The 26,478-nt window shown below is 34.9% G+C and overlaps 1 protein-coding gene across 6 annotated transcripts in view; it reads right to left on the minus strand.

Annotated features, from left to right (window-relative positions):
* PCDH9 (protocadherin 9) overlaps nucleotides 1–26,478 on the minus strand; it is a 1,146,030-nt gene that overhangs the window by 724,567 nt on the left and 394,985 nt on the right. For 2 of the 6 annotated variants that reach the window (XM_061435052.1, XM_061435049.1), the window contains exon 3: nucleotides 5,697–5,753. The exons of 2 other annotated variants lie outside the window; for them this stretch is intronic. In XM_061435052.1, coding sequence (XP_061291036.1) covers nucleotides 5,697–5,753 — 57 coding nt within the window. Of the gene's footprint in view, nucleotides 1–5,696; nucleotides 5,799–26,478 lie in introns of all 6 variants that reach the window. 2 more of the 6 variants (XM_061435051.1, XM_061435048.1) reach the window with 1 other exon arrangement.

Raw genomic sequence — 26,478 nt, forward strand, 5'->3', positions numbered from 1 at the left:
AAAGAACCAGCTTTGGGCTTTGTTGATTTTTGCTATGTTGATATATGGCAAAACCAATACAATATTGTAAAGTTAAAAACTAAAATAAAAAAGACCCTGATGCTGGGAAAGATTGAGAGCAGGAGGAGAAGGGGATGACAGAGGATGAGTTGGTTGGATGGCATCACTGACTCAATGGACATGATTTTGGGTAAACTCTGGGAGTTGGTGATGGACAGGGAGGCCTGGTGTGCTGCAGTCCATCGGGTGGCAAAGAGTCAGACATGACTGAGTGACTAAACTGAACTGTACTGAGGTAAGACAAAAGCAAAAGTGTTTAGGCTTTACATTTTTCCTTTTTTATTTGAAAATAGCAGATAATGTTAACATCTTGCTTACTCCATTTGGTATCGTTAATTTTTAAGCTCTATTGGAAACATTGAGCCCAGTGTATTCCCAACTTTCAATGTGCCTTCTGTTTGGTGACCCAAGCTCAAGGTGCACCCATAACTTCAACCTTAATGAGGAGGGAAATAATAATTACCTGGAAAAACCTGTATGCAGGTCAGGAAGAAACATTTACAACTGGACATGGAACAACAGACTGGTTCCAAATAGGAAAAGGAGTACATCAAGGCTGTATACTGTCACTCTGCTTATTTAACCTATATGCAAATACATCTTGAAAAATGCTGGCTGTATGAAGCACAAGCTGGAATGAAGATTGCTGGGAGAAATATCAATAACCTCAGATATGCAGATGACATGACCCTTATGGCAGAAAGTGAAGAGGAACTAAAAAGCCTCTTGATGAAAGTGAAAGGAGAGTGAAAAAGTTGGCTTAAAACTTAACATTCAGAAAACTAAGATCATGGCATCTGGTCCTATCACTTCATGGCAAGTAGATGGGGAAACAGTGGAAATAGTGGCAGACTTTAATTTTTGGGGCTCCAAAATCACTGCAGATGGTGACTGCAGCCAGGAAATTAAAAGACGCTTGCTTCTTGGAAGAAAAGCTATTACCAACCTAGACAGCACATTAAAAAGCAGAGACATACTTTGTCAACAAATATCTGTTTAGTCAAGGCTATTGTTTTTCCAGTAGTCATGTATGGATGTGAGAGTTGGATTATAAAGAAAGCTGAGCACCGAAGAACTGATGCTTTTGGACTGTGGTGTTGGAGAAGACTTGAGAATCCCTTGGACTGTGAGGAGATCAACCAGTCCATCCTAAAGGAGATCAATCCTGAGTGTTCATTGGAAGGACTGATGCTGAAGCTGAAACTCCAATACTTTGGCCACCTGATGGGAAGAGCTGACTCATTTGAAAAGACCCTGATTCTGGGAAAGATTGAGAGCAGGAGGAGAAGGGGATGACAGAGGATGAGATGGTTGGATGGCATCACTGACTCGATGCACATGCGTTTGAGTGGACCCTGGGAGTTGGTTATGGACAAGGAGGCCTAGCGTGCTACGGTTCATGTGGTCACAAAGAGTTGAACATGACTGAGAGACTGAACTGAAATGAACTGGAGGAATACTGTCCTAAGGTTATGAATGTGAAATGTAAGATGTGGTAATAGTTTAATATATTGTAGTTCTCTTACCACATGGTCCACTCACTTTCCATTTGATGTTTTGTTTTTTAAATATTTCCATCAAATCACACACTGGGTTGTTTGTGAAACCAATAATATTTAACTTCTATAAACTTCTTAATCCAGCAAAACTTGTGTTATAAATTTACCTAAAGGGTCAAAAATATTTCCCTTATCAAGATGTTTTTCCCAATCTTGGCCTATAGATTTATAGCAGTGGTCCATCCTAGGATATCTTAATCAACCATCTGCACCCATGAATTTCACACTTGTGATAGCTGCCACATTTCCAAAGTCTGGCAGCTAAAGTTCACACATTTTAAAACTCTTCCACCAATCTTCCTAACTCTTAGAGCTAAGATTTTCATCTGACATTGATTTTTGGATTTCTTTGCTACAAGAAAAAAAAGTCTTATCTCAAAAATTCATACACTGAACACTAGACCATTTTGTAAAAATACTTTAGCTCAAGCATCAAAAACAGTGACAGGGAGCATCTACTCATACTGAGATGCAGTCTTGTGTGAATTCCAATAACTATGAGACATTTTCCTACAGATTGCAGGATATAGACACCGAGAGCTCTATCTGTTTATGCTTAATGCAGTTTACTGGGAAAAGGGAATTGAGTATAATAAAGGGAAATAACAATAAAATTTATAGATCAAAGATGCTTTGCAAGGGTAATATGCATTTATGGCATGAAAACAAGGTACATTCTTTTTTTTTTTTTTTTGGCCTCTATTTTAACCATTATGGGGCTCTATGTTTACGATGACAGAGGCTTGACAAGAAGATAAAACTTAAACATGACAGTTAGTTTAAATTCCACACCTTACTTGAAATCTAATTTTGGAACTATTTTCTTTGACACTTGGCTTGGAAAAATTTTATGCAGCTGAAGTTAGCTATTAGGTCACTCCAAGATCAGAAAATCTGGATCGAATTCTAGTGCTTATCTCTAGCTAGTTCTGTGACCCAGGGCAAGCTATTCCATCTTTCTAGTCTTCAAATTATGCTTCAGTAACATGAACATATAAATGTGATGGTTCCTAACAGTCAAATATCCTGTGATTTTTTTTTTTTTCTTAGACATTACCACAGGGTAATTACCTTGAAGTTTCTAAAATCTTGTTGGTCTGATTTACTCCATTTTCATTAATTACTATTTGTGTGATTTTGAGAAAAATTACATAACCTCTGTGTGTCTCAGTGGTCACATCTGTAAAAAGGTAATGATAATAATAGTACCTACCTAATGGGATTGTTGTCAGGATTAAATGAGCTATATTTTAATAATACTAATATCAAAATTTCCTGTATTTATATATATATATATAGGAGGACACACATTAAAAAATCATAAATTAACATTTATTAGCATTTAATTCAGAGAAGGCAATGGCACCCCACTCCAGTACTCTTGCCTGGAAAATCCCATGGATGCAGGAGCCTGGTAGGCTGCACTCCATGGGGTCGCTAAGAGTTGGACATGACTGAGTGACTTCACTTTAACTTTTCACTTTCATGCATTGGAGGAGGAAATGGCAACCCACTCAGTGTTCTTGCCTGGAGAATCCCAGGGACAGGGGAGCCTGGCGGGCTGTGTGGTCTATGGGGTCGCACAGAGTCAGACACGACTGAAGCGACTTAGCAGCAGCAGCAGCATTTAATTAATAGCCATTTTTCCCTAGTGGTACATAAAATCATAGCATGTTTTATACTCAGAAATAGATTAGATGAAATTTTGTAATACATATGGAATGCTTAGAATAGTGTTTGGTATAAAAATTGTCCAATAGCTGATATTAAAATCTTTCTGTACATAATAATTGTTATATATAAATTAAGAGGGATAATTTAAGTGTGATTAAAATCTTGCTAGTCATATCAGCCTTGGTTTTATTTTATATCTAATGTCATAGTATAAATTTAATAGTTTCATTCAGATTAATAAATATGAATTGACATAAAATATTATTTTTTACTTTAATGAGTAGATATGATACAAATGAGTAGATATTATACAAATTTTTATTTGAATTTGTAGATATGACACAAATGAGTAGATATGACACAAATATTTTTAAGAGCAAATATGCCATTTTTTTACTTAAGTTGATTAAGAAGGGAAAAATATAATTGTTAGAAAATTGAAAATTAAGAATATACTTATGTTTACATAAACTTAGCTCAGTATTCAATATGAAGAAAAATAACAGCATAGTGCAGGAACCAACTTTGCACATCATAATTGCCTTTAGTTATAAATTCTCAGCTTTGATTTTTGGAGTCATAATATAAATCAACATCATAATTCTGAGTATCATTTTTTCTTGGCAATGTTCCTTAAAAATTTAATCAAATAAACTCTATATAAACTGTGTTCCTGTGCTTTGGAACTTATAAAATATCTAGAGAAGAAAAAAAAATTGGTTCATAGAAAATTATTTTAATTATAACTCATTTATTTTCTACACAAAAGTAAGAAAAGTGTTCAATTAATGATTAAATCCTAGAGGTCTATGGGGGATATCAATTCTTTACTCAAAACATGCAGAAATGAAAATGATATAAAAATGGATATAATTCTTAGGAATTTAAAATTGGATTTTAATGGGTTTAAATATCTGAATGGGCCCTTTAAAGATTTACATGAACGTTTATGAATGAAACATTTATTTCTTCAATAGAGTAATTGAGTTATTATTGGATGAAATAAGGGTGAGTAATGGCACAAATCCCTGTGTTCTAGACTCATAACACATAGTGATGAGGAACAATCAAAGGGTTAAAAATTATAATTCTTCTCTCAACTGTCAAATGATTAAGATTTTGGAGAAAGAAATATAAAGAAAATAAAAGTAAAATGGGAAGAAGACTATATTCTGTAGTTTAGAAGAATGTTGCTAAATAGTTAGATCCACACAAATAAAAAGGAAAATACATGGAGAAGGAATTAGGGGATAAGCTTCCCCAAATGTCACTTTGTCCACCTCAGTTAATGGTATATCCAAAAAGAAGTTGCTTGTCCAATCGAATTTCTATTAACCAAAGTAGTTTCTCTGACCTACATTATACCTGGGGCTTTGACAATGATATATCCCTTTAGTTGGCAAAAAACACTGTACTGTTAACAATAATCAAAACATTTTCAATACATTTAAGGGAATAGAGGAAAAAAAAAAACTAGCTTCAATGAGAAAATAGAATAAACGCAAACACACCAGAACACACATACATTTACACCAATACATATGCTCTATCAATCCATCATCTTTTACATCTATTATAGGGGAAAATAGGTGAAACAAGTATGTGTGCATTACTGTTAAAGTCAACTATTAAAGCACAACTCATTAAAAATGTGGAACTTTTATTGCACAGTGTGAACATACTTAGCACTATTAAACTATATACTTAAAATGGTTAAAGTAGTAAATTTCATGCTATGTGTTTATCACAATTTTTAATGAAAAATAATAGATTTGTACATTCAGCCATACTAGAATAATTGGTACTGTAATAGCTCTACCCAAATTAAAAATGAATAAATAAATAAAAGAATATTATACAATGAACACATTAAGAGAAAAAAGAAAAACATGACTATTTTTATTTTTAATTCAAATATACAGGAAAATAAACGATCAAGCTGAGAAAAAGTCATTAAAAAATAAAAGATTAATGAAAACCCCAATTTAACCTCTTGATATTAAACATCATTGTCTTCCTTGAGTACAGCAGGTTAAGCAAGTCAATCTTTCAACAAATGGATGTGGGCATTTTTAGCTCAACTAATAAAAATGAATTAAAAATATTTAAAAAGAAAGTTGCCAATTACTGTCTCCAAAAATTGCTAAAAAGCAACACTTTACAGTCATTGACAAGAGCACTATATTTTATAGTTTGACCATTACCAGAAGAGAAAAAGGTTATTCTTCCCTTTTGTTCTAACAGTTTATTTTAAATTGTTTTAAAAAGATACTAATATAAAAATATGACCAAAACAGAAGGTCAGCAAAGAACATATTTATAAGTTAACTTAGAGTATTTAAAATCACTAGGAAAATGTAAATTGCTCAGTACCAACATGATCTCCATAGAATTATGGCATACCTCGTAATGGCCTTCTTCATTCTCCTGAATATGGAAACCCGCAGAGCTGGGACATTTCTGAGGAGTGACAGGAATATTGTCACTTTTGTTGTGTGAGTTACACTGAAAGAGATTACCAAATAATTGTGACAAACTATTCTATATTAAGAGTGTCTATTGAGAGACATGGTTTGCTAAGCTTCTAATGAAGGACGTTCCTGTGAACTATCAGGGGTCTTCCTCAAGTAAGTACATGCATTCATATTGAGCCTGTACCAAAAAGGTAAAAAATGGTCCCAGGATAAACAAATTGTGTTTTCACTAAAACTAAAGAAATCTAAGATGTAGTTATTTTACTCCTTCTATTGCAATATTTATTTACTATACTTACAATTTTAGTAGCTAAAGCTTGTATGATGTAATTATTTGTGTAAGGTATTATTCAAATGCTTGATATATATCACATATTATTAAATTGTGACATAGATATTATTATCCCCAGTTACAGATGAGAGAAATGAGACATAAAAATATTTATTTTCCCAAAGTTGGGCTACTACTCAGATCATTCTTCATATCTTCCATATCTATGTCCTTTATAAATGATACATTTGAAACAGACAAAACTGAAAAATTAAAAGTTAAAGGTCTTAAAGTATTATTTCACATTTTTTCTGTAGCAAATGCAAAATATTTTTTAAAGCATGTTGACTAAAATAATTCACCTATAAATGAATATGAATTTTAAAAAAAGATATCATAGAATGGCTTGGCTTTTCTCCATGAAAATATTAAAATGATTATTTACCATATTCCTCCAAAAGTTGTTTTGTGTGACAACAAGATATAATTTACTTTCTGTTATCCTTGCCTCCTTCTTTACTAAATCTCTTACTAGTTTCATGGCTGCTTGATCATTTATTAAACATAATATTGGGTTTCTAAGGTCTCCACTTTAATAAAAAACATTGTAGTGCCTCCCCAAAAGGCTCATCACTGACATATAACCTTTCTTCTCCCATAAGACTACAAAGGTATGTATAGATTTTTATGACATAAGTAGGGGAGATAATATTTTTCAAGGTAGAATGCCACTGTTTTGGTTCACCAGTGAAATTTTACTTTCCCCATCCCAAAAAACAAACTTACAAAATTACTTTCAAAACCATTTTCAAAAGCAAGTGAGTTTTAGAGTTTAGTATAATCAAGGTCAGTATATTTTAATCTCAAAACCACCATTTTATATTTTATATATTTATACGTATTTTAAAATATTCACATTACATGTTTTAAAGCTTAAATGTTTTTATTTTAAACTCAGAGAAAGAGCAAATATTCTGAAAATAATTTCAAAATATCCTTCATTACATTTCAAACATCTCAATTATTAATTACCTCATTTATTTTTGTTTGTTTAAGAGACTCTGCAATATAGCAGAGTAGGAAAGCATGACTCTGAAACCTAAGCCTATATTAGAAACCTTTGTCATGAAAAAGAATATATGCCTGTCCTCTCTACAATAACATCATTTTAACCCTGTTTAAAACCTACCTCCTCTAGGAACTTGTTTTGGGTAATAAAACAAATGGTGATTGCATTTAACCTCTGTTTATAATCTTAGTGACTTAGGTATAATTCGTAAAACACTGGTCTGCCAGTATTAATTCTTAGAATGTGCCTGAGTTTGTGTGAACAACTTCACTGTTAATTATGAAGGTCAATCTTTGGTATCTCTCCACAATGAGAGATACCAGCTTTCAAAAAAGTTTAGGTTTAAAAGTTATCTTCATCTGTGATGGTCTTAGACATTTTAATCTCTCAATTCATGTCCCTCACTTTTCCTCATATCTATTCATGCTGATTAATCTTTTTAAAACCTCTCATGTATTATGCAGTTTTTCTCCTTAGAAACATTTCCGCAATTCCTGTGACCCAGCAGTGGTTCTCATCCTGCCTGTATGTAGAATCACTCAGGGAACTTTAAATAAAGTGTCGCTGACTGAGCCCCACCTCACGCCAGATAAATTAGAGCTAAGGCAAAACTATTTTTGAAATCCCCAGGTAATTCTTGTGTGTAGCCAAGAGTTTAGAATCCCTGGGTTAAGGTTTTCATTTCTTTTCTGGCCTCAGGACACTATAGGGAATTTTAGCCTCACTCCTCTTTCAATCTGATCTCTTGTTAATCCTTTTCCTTATTTAACCCATTGTGGATTATGTGATTATTTTATTTTATTATTTTTTTTTTGGATGCCTCACAATGCCTCTGAAATTGGAAAAAAGATCCTATGTTTGCATAATACTTTATATCTTTACATATAAATTTTATGTATTATCCACAAGAAACCTCTGCAGAGAGAGGCAGAAAATGTAATCCTACTTTAACAGATGGGGAGTGCAGAGGTTCAGATAGATTCAAAGGCCTCTGTGCAAGGATTTGACCATTGAAATCACTCCTATGTAACAGGACTTGGGATTTGGCTGTCCTGACATTTCTCCCTTAAGGGATTTATTCATTTGCTTATTCATTCACATCTTCTATTCTATTTGTTCATTTGTTTGATCATCAGATATTTGCTGAGTGCATGCTTTGATTCAGGATTTTAGTGTTTCACCAAGATATGGTATTTCATATCTGCAATGGTCTCACACTAGCAGTGAAGTATAATTGGAAACAAAGAACCATCATGATAAGCATAAGTTGCTAAGGGACAGAGAAAAGAGAACTGTGAGACTCCAGTGAGTCTAGTCTTGAAAAATGTGCTGATGAGGGAATCATGGCCAGTACATTTAGGACAGAACGATCAGCATATGTAAAGGCTAGAGACATGAATTCCCCAGACTTGCCTATGAGCGGCAAGTAGTTCAATAATGCTTTAACCATGGATCATGTGAGCCATGCCATGAGAATAGGGACAGGGGTTATTAGTACATGAAATTTAACGGTTAGACCAATGATGAGAAGTTACAGAATTGGACTGTAATATGAGAGATGACAACCAAATAATGGAATGGTACTTTATATACAGTGGGTACCAAAGGTGAGCTTTTATCTTCATTCCTTCCCTACTTCCCTAAGGCAGTGATATTATGTAAGCAAAACGAATGCATTTGCAATACAACTTACACTCAGGTAAGTCCTTCCATCTAAACAAGATTTTACCACAATCCCTTTCTTGAGTCTAATTATTTAGCAGCCTCTTATAAACAGAGGCATTAACAGAATAGTTAATGGCATCCAAGGAAAAGTTTAATTCACTGTAATGTTATCACTTTTTAAACTTTTTCAGTGTTATAAGGCCTCCAGGGATTACAAATCTATGAATCAGAGTGAAAAATAAAGCAAAAATAGCACTGTAAAGAATATTTTGAGAGCCAATATTATTAATAGCCCAAACATTAAGGAAACACATTCTTAAGGGAAAAACAATTTAATTGCTATGTATTCTTCCCAACAAATTTCTAGTTCAATGACAGTTACAGCTGAAAATAGATTGAAAGTTTATTTAAAAGTCTTGAGATTTCATCAACTAAAATTTTTCTATTTTCCAAATTTGATACAAATAACTATAAAATGAGTTATGGTCAAGATAGATTTGCTAAATCAGATTTAATATTGAGGGATTCATATGTACATCAAATTTAAGAGAGGTAGAGTTCTCTAAAACAATCATATTAAATGGAGATCAATGTAAATACATTTATTTTATACTTTCAATTCTATTTGATATTTTCCATTTAATAGTATCTATTTTATTATGTGTATAACTCTTCCCACCCTTAAACACTTGTCATAATTCCTGGGAAATTGTCATTCACTCTCAATAGAAATACCTACACAAATCTGGCTCACAATAAGGAATATTAGTTCTTTCATTTTTGATACAAATTCCTAAGGAAGTACTTCATAGTCAAAATATCAAGAGAAAAACTACAACAGTAACAAAAGCAACAAAAGTTTTATGAAAAATTTTATAACCATTAAGTTAAACACTGCTGTTTTCTTTGCTACAAAGGGGATTCTTTACATGTTTCCACCCAACTCTATAGTAGTAGACTCTTACTCCTCCTACGTTCTTGCAAATTCAAGGTTGTTTCCCCAAAATCAATAGTGTTATTACAAAATCTGTGCAGTCATTATACAGGCGGCCACCTTGTGTTTTTATGCTATAGGTTTCATTAAATAACAATTCCTTTTGTTAAAGCTTCTCACAGAAACTATTATTCCTACTCATTTTAAGAAACTAGAGATTGCTTTCATGAAGAGTTAATAAACATTCTTCAATTTTTAATACAAAAGTTCTAAACATCAGTAAAAGATTCACATTTGCAGAAACGTATCTAAAGACTTGTCTGCACTTGGTATCTTCAATCTCTCCACCCATTCCTTTGTACAGCCCATGTGTGTCAAGTTTTTATCACCTCTTATAGTAACTGAAGGGCAATTCACAGTCCTCTTCTCACTTGACACAACTGATAATTCCTTCCTTCCAGATGCATTTGTGTCACTCGCCCTGCAAGGGCCCACGAACTCCTGGGTGTCCTTTTATCGCTCACGCTTTCCTTCTGGAATCATGTAACTGTTCATGTTGGTATTGTCATTGCTAAAACTGAAAAGTTTGGAGAAAATGAAGCTTACTTCCTTAGGAAGTACGTTTTCTGATGGCATTCTCCACTGGTTTCCAATTCTAAACTACTTTCTCAAACAGACACATGAACCATTTACTATTCATAAACAGACAAAGGAAGGGCTTTTCAAATGTTCCTAAACATGCTTATATCAAACCATATATTTTTATGAGTATTTCAGGAAACTGATAAAGTTTATATTTTAAGAGATCCACAGCATATGCTCCGATTTCTGAAAATTTGTTCTAATCACTGAATGTCCTGAAACTTACTCTGTCTCAAATCAGGAAGCCTTGAGCTTGTATTTCCTGTTTGTCTCTAATATCTTCTATGAATCCTTCTTTATTGGCTTATTGTCCTGTCATTATTAAATACGCTTGGAAAACAAAGTTAAAATGCTCATCAAGGTATGTTAACACATAGGTAGTTGCCTTGTGTAATGCATATTTTGATTCAAAATGAAAATGCAGTATAATAAATTTTAAAGCTAAACACCACATAAATAGTATTTGGTTTTAAAATCATAGAAATACAGATGGCTAGAATATATATCAGTGTAGAGATTACTTATATAGAATAAGGAAAAATGATGAACCATAAAAGGATCCAAGGGCTTCCCAAGTGGTCCTTGTGGTAAAGAACTTGCCTATCAGTTCAGGAGAGGTAAGAGACATGGGTTTAATCCTTGGATCAGGAAGATCCCCTGGAAGAAGGCATGGTAACCCACTGCAGTATTCTTGCCTGGAGAATCCCATGGACAGAGGAGTCTGGTAGGCTGAAGTCCATGGGGTAACAAAGAGTCAGACATGACTGAACCAACTGAGCATGCATGCAGACAAAAGGATGCAGAAAGGAATGTCACCTGCATCAGTAGCGTAAAGGTATCTGCTTGTTTATTTTGTTTTTTAAAAAAATGCTTTGCCCCTCTTCTTTTCCTTAAAAAAGTATTTTTCTTAAAAAAATTGGAGACAGAAATATCATAAAATATTAACATATGTTAATTCTGGGTACTAAGGACATAGGTATTTTCCTTACTTCTCTTTACTTTTTCTGAGTTTTTCAAATACCTGAAAATGAGTCAGTACATAGAAAAAGAATTAGCATGGCTTTGTTAAAAATTTGTTCCATCCACTTCAACAAAACTGTAGATAATGGTTATAAAAATGGCTTTATGATCTATAAAATCTTGAAATAATGCATCTTCAGAAGTAAAGGTACTATGTGGAAGATAAATCTCTTCAGATCTGGCTCAGGATCAATCCTCTCCTTTTCAGTAGAAAATGTTTTTCTAAAGCTAGTTGAGGAACATGCTGGTTTTCTTCCTAGGGTACTGTGGCTACTTTCTCTGAATATGTTTTGTTTTCTTTCACTTCACAAGAGAACATGATCCTCCTGTTGACAATTTACTACAATGCCTGCAGCATTACGAGGTATTTTATAAGTATTTTAAGTGAAAATTTTAAGTGAAATGAAAGAATACATGAAAAAAAAAATGCAAGACTTTTTGCAGAGACTTATATTCACCTAGATTATTTTGGCGTCTAACTCCCTGGGTAATAATTTCTTGGTAGCTATTTTCTTTTTTCTTTTAGTCTTTTGTCCCCAGCAGACAAATTCATTGCAAAATGAGTATTCCCCAAACCTACATTTTGTGTTGTAAATGCTAAGACAAAAATATAGTGTGTTCATCTCATAGATTGAGAGAGTACCTGCAGTAAAAACAATTAAAAAGCAATAGATTTAGTCATCATGCTTTGTTTATCAAACTGGACCTTTAGTAATTCATGAAGTGAAGTGGAGTGAAGTCAAAGTCCCTCAGTAGTGTCCGACTCTTTGCGACCCCGTAGACTATACAGTCCATGGAATTCTCCAGACAAGAATAGTGCAGTGGGCAGCCGTTCCCTTCTCCAGGAGATCTTCCTAACCCAGGGATCAACCCAGGTCTCCCTCAGTGCAGACACATTCTTTACCAGCTGAACCACAAGGGAAGCCCTCAGTAATTCATGGCAGGAAGCAATTTCTTCACAATAATATGTCACGTAAGTGGATACATTTGAATTGATCTACTGCATATATGAACAAATTAGCTCCTGTTCAACTTCTTGGCCCTGCACAATTTGACTACCCAGGAGACTTTGCCCATCCAGTCTTGGTTCTTCCAGGGCATCAGACACCCCAGGGGTATGCAAGTTAACTGGGATCTACTTCAAAACTACTTGAACTGGCCATTAACCCTCTGCTTTATGTAAATTCCCCTCCACTCTATTCACAGTCTCCATCCTATATCTCCTTTCAGTCTGGAGATAGCCTTTCTTCTCCTTTCTTGAGGTCCCAAAGGTGCCTCCTCCCCTTCCATCCTTAATAGCACTTGCTGTCTCCTCTGTCCCAACAAGCATTTCCATTTTTAGTCCAGGTTTACAGAGGCTAGCCAGATGGAGGCAGTCACTGTTGCTCAATGAACAGGGAGAAGTTGACTGCTCCATGTGGAATTTATGAGAAAACAAAGGCTGATTTTATATAGCCTTTTGGCATAGGCCATTAAATAGACCAGATGGCTTCCCTCAATTATAGTTTCCTGTAACAAGTGGTATTAACAGACAAAAATAAGTATTTCTTATTGTGCACTTTGTTATGCAAGCAGGTTACTTTTAAAATATTAGTATAATATTTACTTCTAGCTACTATTATTATAATACACTAAATGGAGTCAATTTATTCTGAAACAGTTAAAATATAGGAATATTTTGTAAAAAATCATAACAAATATAAGTCAAAAAGAGGATTGGAAAAATAAGAATGTGGAATTAATGTTTGATGAAATTCAGTAAGTAATTTAAGTTAAGAATACCAGACCACCTGATCTGCTGCTCAACATCACTCATTATCAGAAAAATGGAAATCAAAACCACTATGAGGTACCATTTCACACCAGTCAGAATGGCTGCGATGCAAAAGTCTACAAGTAATAAATGCTGGAGAGGGTGTGGAGAAAAGGGAACCCTCTTACACTGTTGGTGGGAATGCAAACTAGTACAGCCACTATGGAGAACAGTGTGGAGATTCCTTAAAAAACTGGAAATAGAACTGCCTTATGATCCAGCAATCCCACTGCTGGGCATACACACTGAGGAAACCAGAAGGGAAAGAGACACATGTACCCCAGTGTTCATCTCAGCACTGTTTATAATAGCCAGGACATGGAAGTAACCTAGATGTCCATCAGCAGATGAATGGATAAAGAAAGCAGTGGTACATATACACAATGGAGTATTACTCAGCCATTAGAAAGAATACATTTGAATCAGTTCTAATGAGGTGATTGAAACTGGAGCCTATTATACAGAGTGAAGTAAGCCAGAAGGAAAAACACCAATACAGTATACTAACGCATATATATGGAATTTAGAAAGATGGTAACAATAACCCTGTGTACGAGACAGCAAAAGAGACACTGATGTATAGAACAGTCTCATGGACTCTGTGGGAGAGGGAGAGGGTGGGAAGATTTGGGAGAATGGCATTGAAACATGTAAAATATCATGTATGAAACAAGATGCCAGTCCAGGTTTGATGCACGATACTGGATGCCTGGGGCTAGTGCACTGGGACATCCCAGAGGGATGGTATGGGGAGGGAGGAGGGAGGAGGGTTCGGGATGGGGAACACATGTATACCTGTGGTGGATTCATTTTGATATTTGGCAAAACTAATACAATTATGTAAAGTTTAAAAATAAAATAAAAAATTAAAAAAAAAAAACATAGGAAAAGGAGTACGTCAAGGCTGTATATTGTCACCCTGTTTATTTAACTTATATGCAGAGTACATCATGAGAAACGCTGGACTGGAAGAAACACAAGCTGGAATCAGGATTGCCGGGAAAAATATCAATAACCTCTGATATGCAGATGACACCACCCTTATGGCAGAAAGTGAAGAGGAACTCAAAAACCTCTTGATGAAAGTGAAAGAGGAGAGTGAAAAAGTTGGCTTAAAACTCAACATTCAGAAAAACAAGATCATGGCATCTGGTCCCATCACTTCACGGGAAATAGATGGGGAAACAGTGGAAACAGTGTCAGACTTTATTTTGGGGGGCTCCAAAATCATTACAGATGGTGACTGCAGCCATGAAATTAAAAGACACTTACTCCTTGGAAGGAAAGTTATGACCAACCTAGATAGCATATTCAAAGGCAGAAACATTACTTTGACAACAAAGGTTCACCTAGTCAAGGCTATGGTTTTTCCTGTGGTCATGTATGGATGTGAGAGTTGGACTGTAAAGAAGGCTGAGCCCCAAAGAATTGATGCTTTTGAACTGTGGTGTTGGAGAAGACTCTTGAGAGTCCCTTGGACTGCAAGGAGATCCAACCAGTCCATTCTGAAGGAGATCAGCCCTGGGATTTCTTTGGAAGGAATGATGCTAAAGCTGAAACTTCAGTACTTTGGCCACCTCATATGAAGAGTTGACTCATTGGAAAAGACTCTGATGCTGGGAGGGATTGGGGGCAAGAGGAGAAGGGGACAACAGAGGATGAGATGGCTGGATGGTATCACTGACTTGATGGACGTGAGTCTGAGTGAACTCCGGGAGTTGGTGATGGACAGGGAGGCCTGGCGTGCTGCGATTCATGGGGTTGCAAAGAGTCAGACACGACTGAGTGACTGATCTGATCTGATCAGATGAAAACTTTTTCTCCCTTTGTTTAGGAATTCTTCATAAGCTATTTCAAAATTTAATGAACTCTATCATAGACTGACAGACATTTTTCAAACAATTGTAACCATTTAATAAAAAAGTATAGGTGAGAGGTATCATAACCAAGAAATAGCTTTCTCCCAATGTGTTATTGCTTAAGTGGTATTTGAAAGCAATACATCGATATAAATATCTTTGGTTACTAAAAATATTTAGCAACTCTGGATATTGTTCATTTCCTGAGGATACCTGAAAATTGCATACTTTCCTTCTAGGCAATGACTTTCAAGGCTTTTTTTAGTGGACAATTGACAAATGCAGAGCTTGAGATGGAGATAAAGATATATTCCCAAAAGAATCATAAAGTTTTTGAAGGGGCTACATTAAGCTGAATTTTATCTTCTTTTATCAACATAATACTTAATGACGTTTGGAATAAAAGGAAAATAATTTTATAGTTCTATAGAAATTTTGGTAATTTAGTTAAAAATTAAGCAATAGCATCCTATGTCAAAATTATGCAGCAGCTTTCCTCTAAATGTGTAACAGCAGAGCAAACTTCTGTGAACTGAGCATTGAGTGTGCCAGGGTGCTGGGTACATGAGTATGAACTCAATTTTGCTAAATAAATAAATACATACATGAATAAGGTCATATATTTCCTCACATCCAGTTATAAATTGTCTTATAAGCAATTACTACTAAGCTCTCTAATATAATACAGATAAACTGGATACAGTTATAGGTCATTACTCACCAAGGAACAGCAGTGCAAAACTACCTTTATGAAGACCACAAATTGTAGCTTTCTGCACATTACAACACTTTCTTTAAGTGGTTCATGGATGTTATGTAGTTTTATGTACCCCTTTTGACCCAGTTGCTATGGGCATGCATAGAAATAAAAACCCTCAGAAAGTACACTTCAAATACCAATATTCCATGCTTTATAACTTCTCCATTGGTTTCTTCCTTGTATTATTACCTTACTATAAAGCCATTTCACAAGAGCAGTAAGACATTGAAAGATTTTAAATTACAAAAGACGGCATGTTATGTTGCTTGAGCAAAGCCTCATTAATGCCAGTCAGCATTGCATACTGCAAATTAATTCTGCATTTTAAATACATGGAACCCTTTACAGCTCCAGACACTTAGGAAGAGAGGCTAACTTCTGTCTAAACATATTCTAAGGAACACAATAACAGACATTTTCAGTACCAGGATCAATCAAGATTATTCACGCTATATTTTTAATTCCAGACATTTTTTTATAGTTTAAGTTTATCTTTTTAATTTTTGCTATAAAATCCCTTATAATTTCTCATGTATTTATAACTTAATTTTATTTATAGTTTGAAGGGAAACAAAACTAAAATTGTCTCAACACAAGAAAAATAGAGTGAGTAAAAATAGTTTTAATATTTCAAATACAAAGGGAGAGGTCATTTTAGAAATGTTCATTGGGAATTTGAAAATGGTCTTTCTGTTATATTTCTGGCCTGAATTGAAAGCTTCAGGGAAGGAAAATGATGAGTTTCATTTTCACTCTTAGGTAATTAATGTCCACGAAAGTCAATGTATTTTTTTTAATTGGTTAATATTTCCAGGGAATTCTAAAAGAGTATCAAATACAAAGGACAGAAATGGTAAGGAACTAACAGAAGCAGAAGAGATTAAGAAGAGCTATAAAGTATACACAGAACAAATGTGCAAAAAAGGTCTTAATGACACAGATAACTATGATGGTGTGGTCATTCACCTAGAGCGGAACAACCTGGAGTGTGAAGTCAAGTGGACCTTAAGAAACAAAGTTAGGAACAAAGCTAGTGGAGGTGACCAAATTCCAGCTGAGCTATTTCAAATCCTAAAAGATGATGCAGTTAAAGTGCTGCACTCAACAAGTCAACAAATTTGGAAAACTCAGCAATGGTCGTAGGACTGAAAAAGTTGCTTTTCATTCCAATTCCAAAGACTGTTCCAAAGAATGTTCCAAATACCATATGATTGCACTCATTTCATATGCTAGCAAGGTTATGCTGAAGATCCTTCAAGCTAGGCTCCAGCATTATTTGAACCTAGAACTTCCAGATGTACAAGTTGGGTTTAGAAAATGCAGAGGAACCAGAGATCAAATTGTGAACATTTGCTGGATCTTGGAGAAACCAAAGGAGTTCCAGAAAAACATCTGTTCCATTGACTACACTAAAGCTTTTGACTGTGTGACTCAAAACAAACTGTGGAAAATTCTTAGAGATGAGAGTATCAGGCCACCTTACCTGTCTCCTGAGAAACCTGTATGCAGGTTAAGAAGCCGTTAGAACTGGACATGAGACAACAGACTGGTTCAAAACTGGGAAAGGAGTATGATAAGGCTGTGTGATGTCACCCGTCTTATTTAACATATGCAGAATACCTCTTATGAAATGCTTGGCTGGATTAACACAAGCTGGAATCAAGATTGCCAGAAGAAATATCAACAACTTCAGATATGCAGATGATACCACCCTTATGGCAGAACCTGAAGAAGAACTAAAGAGCCTCTTGATGAAAGAGAAAGAGGAGGGTGAAAAAGTTGGCTTAAAGCTCAACATTCAGAAAACTAAGATCATGGCATCCGGTCCCATCACTTCGTGGCAAACAGATGGGGAAACAGTGGAAACAATGGCAAGGAGATCCAACCAGTCAATCCTAAAGGAAATCAGTCGTGAATATTCATTGGAGGGACTGATGCTGAAGCTGAAACTCCTATACTTTGGTCCCCTGATGCAAAGAGCCAACTCATTAGAAAAGCTCTTGATGCTAGAAAAGATTGAAGGTAAAAGAACAAGGGAGTGAAAGAGGATGAGATGGTTAGATGGCATAATTGACTCAATGGATGTGAATTTGAGCAAACTCCCCAGGAGTTAGAGGATGACAGGGAAGCCTGACATGCTGCAGTCCATGAGGTTACAGAGTCTGACAGGATTTAGTTACTGAACTCACTTATTAGTGAATATTAATATTAGTTTTTGGCAACCCACTCCAGTACTCTTGCCTGGAAAATCCCATGGACGGAGGAACCTGGTAGGCTGCAGTCCATGGGGTCACACAGAGTCGGACACAACTGAAGTGACTTAGCAGCAGCAGTATTAGTTTATAACATGTGCAACTTACTCACATTGGAACACAAAAAAACTTTATACAAATCTAAGTAATAAGTGAGTTCAGGGATATAGCTACTAGGGCAAGTTTGTATGCCTGACACACTGAGGTCAAACAAACCGGAATGTCAGAACTGGCGCAGAGAATAGTATATTGCAGGGCCATGTAAGGGTAGCTCATGCTCTAAAAATCCCAAGCTCCATGAAGAGATTAGGCAAATCATTTTTAAAAGCCAGATGAGGGAAGGGAGGTCACAGGGTATGTGGTCAGTTTATGCACAATTCTCTGGCTGATGGTGAGGTAACAGGGCAGTGTCACAGGGGTAAACATTATCAATTCTTAAGCTCCAGAAAGCCTGGGGTTATATGCTTATGGTCATGAAGTACTTAACATCTTCCCTCATTTGGTAATGGGTCTTTACATCTGTTAAAAAAAAAAAAAAATTAAGAAATGTGCATTGAATACTAAAATCTGGGTACTGCAGAGTGGAGCTAAAGCAGAGGCTATGGAGAAAGACTTGTCCCAGGAAGGCCCCAAAAGATCCTGTTCAGTTACACTTTGATGGGCTTTCCACCCAGTAAATATTCTCCTTCTATAGAGAAGCAGCAACTTGTGAATTGGATTTACATGTACTATGCCTATGAATTCCATGTTTCATGTAAGTAACTCATATTTTTATGAGTATATTATTTCATATATTTATATATAAAAGGGTATATCTTTTATATACACAACTTCTTTTAATAATATCACATCAAGTACTAACCTTTTTATAAAATATTTCACCCTGTGTGATATAAATAATATATAAATATTTATAAAATTTTAAATGATCTGTAAACAAAGCAAATATACTATACTAAATTAGTATCATAGCATGAAAGCATTAGTTGCTCAGCTGAGTCTGACTCTTTGCGACCCTATGGACTGTAGCCTGCCAGTCTCCTCTGTCCATGGGATTATCCAGGCAAGAATAATGGAGTGCATTGCCATTTCCTTCTCCAGGGGATCTTCCCAACCCAGGGATTAAATCTCGGTCTCCTGCATTGCAGGCAGAGTCTTTATTGTCTGAGCTACCAGGGAAACCTAAAATTAGTATATATAATGTTTAACACAAACACATCCTACAATTTAGGGTGAAATATTTCTGAAACATAAGCTTACTTAGAATTATAACTATATGTTGAAATTTTCATGATATATATATATATATATTTTAAAATCTGAACAGAATATACTTTCCAATAGTACAACTGTGTTATCGTATCACAAAAATGCTTTCCCAAAATAAACTTTTAACATAATATTAACTTTAGCTATCTGCATGCCAGTCCTTCACAACAGTCTGCAAGCCAACCTTCAGTCAAAGAAATCAGGTAATAAATTCAGAGATTCAAATCTAGAGTGTTTTATCATGAATTCAAAACTCAAGGCTGTGCCAGTTATTTGAATATTCTTTCAAGGCAAATTCTTAAATAAGTTCAGTGGTTTATTAGACTTCTCTTACTGGAAAGTTTTCTAAAACAGACTCTGAAGCTGCAACCTATGCTTTTAATAGCATACAGAGAGAGAGGAAAAAAAAAAGTGCTTTGTTTTTTATAGTCCATACACTGATAGCAAACAAACACTATTCCTTGCAAACATAATTTTAAGATGTGTTTTTTTTTTTAATTCAGTGCTTTAAATTTGTATTTTAAACTAATGTATACAAATTGTACATTATGAAATTTGAATGGGAATTTATAACTTTTAGAGCAATGATTTAGAGTTTAAAAAAAAAAGATACTTCATAATATACTGGAAAGTGCCAGTTGGCACTGGGGCCCTTGGACTTGACCCACAGCTCTATTACCATCTGTCTGTCATTTCATGGCATCCTTGTATTTGTCTGTAAAATGGGAAGTTTATATTAGAGAATCTCCTCCAACTATCCAGTTCGAAAATGTAGTATCAACGTGAGATATTATCAGATCTGTTACCACAAAACTTAAGGTTGTGTTTGTTTTTCTGAATATTATTCTTTAAGTTTAAATCTTCATAAAATAATGTGAATAACTTGATAAACTGCAGGAAAGCTGAGACCTTCCCACTGACTCTGTTACATTTGCTCTTCACTTGCTAATAGCTTTGAAAATGCATGTGACTTTTGTTAAAGCCAAAGTAAAAATTTTAATCTCGTGTTTCATATACATCTTAGCTTTTTATTCAGAAGGAAGAAAAGCAGCTATCAAAAGCCTGATGTTTACTGGCTATACATTCACGTTCTTTTCAGAAAAAGAGCCAGTGTATCCAATACCTTTTGAGATAGTTGAGTATTTAAGGCCAAATGGGCTTACCAGATAGCTCAGTTGATAATGAATCCACCTGCAATGTAGGAGAACCCGGTTTGATTCCTGGGTTGGGAATATCTGCTGGAGAAGGGATAGGCTACCCACTCTGGTATCCTTGGGCTTCCCTTGTGGCCCAGCTTTAAAGAATCCACCTGCAATGCAGGAGACCTGGGTTTGACCTGGGTTGGGAACACCCCCTGGAAAAGAGAAAGGCTACCCATTCCAGTATCCTGGCTTGGAGAATCCCATGGACTGTATATTCTGCTACTGCTAAGTCGCTTCAGTCGTGTCCAACTCTGTGCGACCCCACAGATGGCAGCCCATGAGGCTCCCCCGTCCCTGCGATTCTCCAGGCAAGAACACTGGAGTAGATTGCCATTTCCTTCTCCAATGCATGAAAGTGAAAAGTGAAAGTGAAGATGCTCAGTCGTATCCGACTCTCAGCGACCCCATGGACTGCAGCCTACCAGGCTCCTCCATCCATGGGATTTTCCAGGCAAGAGTACTAGAGTGGGGTGTCATCGCCTTCTCCGGGACTGTATTTTCTATGGGGTCCCAAAGAGCCGGACACGAATGAGCGACTTTCACTTTCACTTTCAAAGAAACTAATCACAGTGATGTTGGATAGAAACTCTTCAGCAAATGTGGAATCTATCCAGCTGTGAAGTAAAGTTTAAAATGCTAGAGTGTTTTGTTTTTTAAAATTTATCTTTAAAATCAAAGCTCTTTGCCTTTTAAGGGAAAAAAATCAAGTCACATGAGAAACATGCTCACTTTCAAGGTCTTAAAAAAGGTTCTTCTTATAGGTTTGGGACAAGGATCTCCGAAGTGATGTATTTTAACAAAACAAGAAAATAGCTGTACGTGAGTCACTACTTATAGAGTTCATCTTTTTAATTACCTTCTTTATCTCCAAGCTCCTAACTAATATAACTTCAGCAAAACTACTGTACTGTTTATCTTTTAACCCTCAGGTCATGTAATTGTAACAGATAGGTGATTCTGTAAAACACTAACACCTCTCTGATTTATTCTTATGAGTTGTCCCCCTGGTGATGAGAGGTATGTAAATGAACCAGAAATAGATTATAGAACCATATACCAAAAAAAAAAAAAACTACTTTGAAAATATATATTAATAAGTATAAAGTGTAACTGGAAAACATTTCTTTTCTGAGGAAGAAAATTTGATTTTCTTTTCAAGAAGGATATCAAATGCTGTACCTTTTGTGAAGATTCTCCCTAATAAAAGTGTTTATTAGCATCAACAAATATTTCTTAATAACCTCCTCTGTGCCAAATACTTTTTAATGATAGGGTTAAAAGAATAGGAATAAGAAATAATTCCCTTCCTCAAAAAGTTGGCAGTATATTAAATGTGGTCATTTTTATGATGCTTCCACATCTCCTAAATGTATTTGGTAACAAACATAAATATCTCAAAATAAAGGGAACAAAAAGAATAAAATCTAAAGAGAGTCAGATTAAATAGTGACATTTTTACACTGTGGATTATATATATATATATATGTGTGTGTGTGTGTGTGTGTGTGTGTGTGTATACATTCATATATATATTTTTTTCTTCAGAAGAATACAGAATTATAGCTCTTTGTAAAAGATCAATGTATTTTAGTCCTATACTGATATTGAAATAAATATATTTAGTCCAAATAAATAAGGTTTAATGCTTAAGTTTGTGACAGTTTTTATGAAATCGAAATGGAGAGGGGCAATATTTAAAGTGATTAAACAGTATGTATAGAACATTTTATAAAACATTTCATATTAGTAATACCAATAACAAATCCACTTTCAAATCAAGAGAATACATGATTTAAGGAAAATAATTTTAGGAAAGGAGAAAAATATCTAGAATTTCTAATTATTACCTCAATATAAAACTCAACACCTCTTAAATATGTCTCTTTGTTATGTTGTATTAACATTCTTACAATTTCAAGTACTTTAACAAAGATTTCTTTTTATTAAACCTTACCTGGTAAGAATTTGATAAGAATGAATAGACTTTTTTACTTCCCTTCAATGAAAGGGAAAAAAAATTGCCATTCTATTTATATAATATCTTTTTCTAACCATTTGAATTACCAAGGGACCTAATATAAGCAAAGAAAGAGATCATCAACACTAATTTGGGTTGACTTTCATATGTCACTTTGGAAAGATGTCTAAACTAATTCTATAATTCACAATGTTCTGCAATAATCCAGACAACTATGGGACACTTTAAGAAACAAAATATAACTTTTCTCCAGTGTATATACAGTATGAGATGGTGGTGTATGTGTATCTGTGTGTGTGCACATATAAGTGTGTGTATATAGTGAATTAGAAGGAAGCAGCCAGAAAGGTAGCTACCTTCTTTTGGGACTCAACATCAAAAGAAACAGGAAATCAGAGTAAATATGATTCATACTCCTGACACTGAGCTCAGTCGCTCTGAATCCCTCTTTGCCTTTCTTTCAGCCTTTACTCTTTTTAAGTTCTGTTAGGTCTCTTTTTCGTTCCCCTCTGTGGCACTGAAACTCTTTCAAGAGCTTGGAATCTGAGCTTTAAAATTGTACTTGCAAGTTAGGATTTGTTGCAATTCCTTTCCCTTTGGGTGACTTCAGCATCTGATAGATTCATTGAATTTTAGAGTTTAAAGAGACACTAGAAAATTCTTTTCTTAACCTCTATTATTGGTGAAGAAATTAAGACAGAAAGACCGGCTGGCCAAAAATCAAACATTTAGAGGTTATGTATGATGCAGGGTAGAAATTATCTTGACTCATGTTAATATACTTCAACAAAAAATTCAATCATATTTTAAATTCCATATTTTAAAGGATAAGTTTACAGACTTTAAAGGGACCTTTGAACTTATCTCATTAAAATTCTCATAAATTGCCCAGAATATTCCCAGGCAAGAGGTTAATAACAAAGACCCAACAATAGACTAGATTTAGAGCATGTAGTTCATTCAATCCAGATGGCCATTCAATTTAACAGGAAAAAAGAAATGTTTTTCCCTGGAAGGAACTTATTACCAAATCTTAAAAGACCATCTGCTTAATTAATATATCCAAATACATTCATAAAATACACCTTTCTCTGTTCATCTGGAAAAACGCCATGCTCTAAATCTGTGATGTTGAAAGGGCCAATCAGATATTTTGAAACCTGATCTACAAATGGAGAGTCTGATAAGTTTAAAACCAAATATTATAAATGTGTTTGAATATGGTCAAAAATGTAGGTCTAAATATTGCAACTGTATATGTAATTTATCAACATGGCTTAGACCCTTTTGTGTAAATGGTTGATTGTGAACAAGGCTTGACTGAACTTTACCAACTGGTATTTTGTGCTTTTAAGCTAACTGACATTGTACATATCATCTCAAAGTACAAAACATTTTTACCAATCTTATTGCTTAGTGAGCTCTCTAAAGCATGGAGAAGTACAGAAATCTGTACACAGTCTTATTAAAAAATTGGTATAATGCAAGAAGGGAAGTTTGCTTGAGGAAGGAATACCCATACACACACATATACCTAATAAAGGGCACATTCAGCAAATATTTACAAACTTTTAAATAAGCTACTGAATGCACACAGTACCTGTGGCGGATTCATTTTGATATTTGGCAAAACTAATACAATTATGTAAAGTTTAAAAATAAAATAAAATTGGAAGAATAAAAAAAAAAAAAAAAGAAAGATAACAAGACCTTGTTTTCTGTAGCTCATTAAACTGAAACTTTTTGCAAATGAAATTTCCTTTGAAAAATAAGTCACCACCTCCTTTCTTTTGCTTCAATTGTCTGCTTCATATATTGAGCAACAACTAACGAAATATACCCTTCACTTGCTTAAACCTTGATCCACTCATTTGATGGTTTATGCTGATGTCAAGTTAGACAAGGCAACAAGTTTTGCTCAATTTATTCTTCATAAATAAACAAGAATGTGCTTTGAAATGAACTACCATGAAACTGGGCTTTTGGGAACATATAGCATGTAAAAATTGAGTACCTTTGCCTTACATAATTTATTTAGTGCCTGATATTGAGGGTCAAAATTGCCCTTTCAGTTATGTCCATATTTCAACACACTCAGTCAAATGACTCACCAGATTCTAGAAACATTTTGTATTTTAAATCCTTTTTGAAACATAATCACTAATGAGTTATTTGATTATCATAATTAGAAACAGTAATCACTACAATCTTGATGAAAATTAAGACATTATCTCAAGAGGACTCTGGTCAAATAAATGTGTTGACATGCTATTTGTTTTTATGATAGTTATTCATTGTGACTGAGTATAAAATGAATTTATGTAAAAGAAGTGACAGATCCTTGGTATGAGAATTCAATACAAACAGAAAGTATGTAAGACAGAATTGAGCAGAATATCACTTTTAATTTCTTTACAAAATAAAAATATATAAATAGTCCCTAACTAAAATGCCCCCATACCATTTCTGTCCTTTATTGAGCCCATCTTTGAATGAAATGTTGCGTTGCTATCTCTAATTTTCTTGAAGAGATCTCTAGTCTTTTCCATTATATTGTTTTCCTCTATTTCTTTGCATTGATCAACTGAGGAAGGCTTTCTTATATCTCCTTGCTATTCTTTGGAACTTGGCATTCAAATGGGTACATCTTTCCTTTCCGCCTTTGCTTTTCGCTTCTCTTCATTTCACAGCTATTTGTAAAGCCTCCTCAGACAGCCATTTTGCTTTTTTGCATTTCTTTTTCTTGGGGATTGTCTTGATCTTTTTCTCCTGTGCAATGTCACGAATCTCCGTCCATAGTTCATCAGGCACTCTGTCTATTAGATTTAATCCCTCGAATCTATTTCTCACTTCCACTGTATAATTGTAAGGGATTTGACTCAGGTCATACCTGAATGGTCTAGTGGTTTTTCCTACTTTCTTCAATTTAAGTCTAAATTTGTCAATAAGGAGTTCATGTTCTGAGCCATAGTCAGCTTGCAGTCTTGTTTTTGCTGACTGTATAGAGCTTCTCCACCTTTGTCTGCAAAGAATATAATCAGTCTGATTTTGGTATTGAACATTTGGTGATGTCCATGTGTAGAGCCTTCTCATGTGCTGTTGGAAGAGGGTGTTTGCTATGAGCAGTGAGTTCTGTTGGCAAAACTCTGTTAGCCTTTGCCCTGCTTCATTCTGTACTCCAAAGCCAAATTTGCCTGTTCCTCCATGTGTTTCTTGACTTCCTGATGAAAAGGACATCTATTTTGGTTATTAGTTCTAGAAGGTCTTGTAGATCTTCTTCATAGAGCTGTTCAACTTCTTCTTATTCAACATTACTGGTGAGGGCATAGACTTGGATTACTGTGATATTGAATTGGTTTGCCTTGGAAATGAACAGAGATCATTCTGTCATTTTTGAGAGTGCATCTAAGTACTGCATTTCATACTCTTTTGTTGACTATGATGGCTACTCCATTTCTTCTAAGGTATTCCTGCCCACAGTAGTAGATATAATGGTCATCTGAGTTAAATTCACCCATTCCAGTCCATTTTAGTTCTCTGATTCCTTAAATGTCAATATTCACTCTTGCCATCTCCTGTTTGACCACTTCCAATTTGCCTTGATTCATGGACCTAACATTCCAGATTCTTATGCAATATTGCTCTTTACAGCATTGGACATTGCTTATATCACCAGTCACATCCAAAACTGGGTGATTTTTTTTTTTTTTTGCTTTGGCTCCATCCCTTCATTCTTTCTGGAGTTATTTCTCCACTGATCTCCACTAGCATATTGGGCACCTACTGATCTGAGGAGTTCATCTTTCAGTGTACTATCTTTTTGCCTTTTCATACTGTTCATGGTATTCTCAAGGCAAAAATACTGAAGTGGTTTGCCATTCCCTTCTTCAGTGGACCACATTTTGTCAGAACTCTCCACCATGACTGGTCCATCATGGATGACCCTACATAGCATGGCTCATAGTTTCACTGAGTTA

The sequence above is a fragment of the Bos javanicus genome, chromosome 12 (genome assembly GCF_032452875.1).
Source record: "Bos javanicus breed banteng chromosome 12, ARS-OSU_banteng_1.0, whole genome shotgun sequence".
In the NCBI taxonomy this organism is placed as follows: domain Eukaryota; kingdom Metazoa; phylum Chordata; class Mammalia; order Artiodactyla; family Bovidae; genus Bos; species Bos javanicus.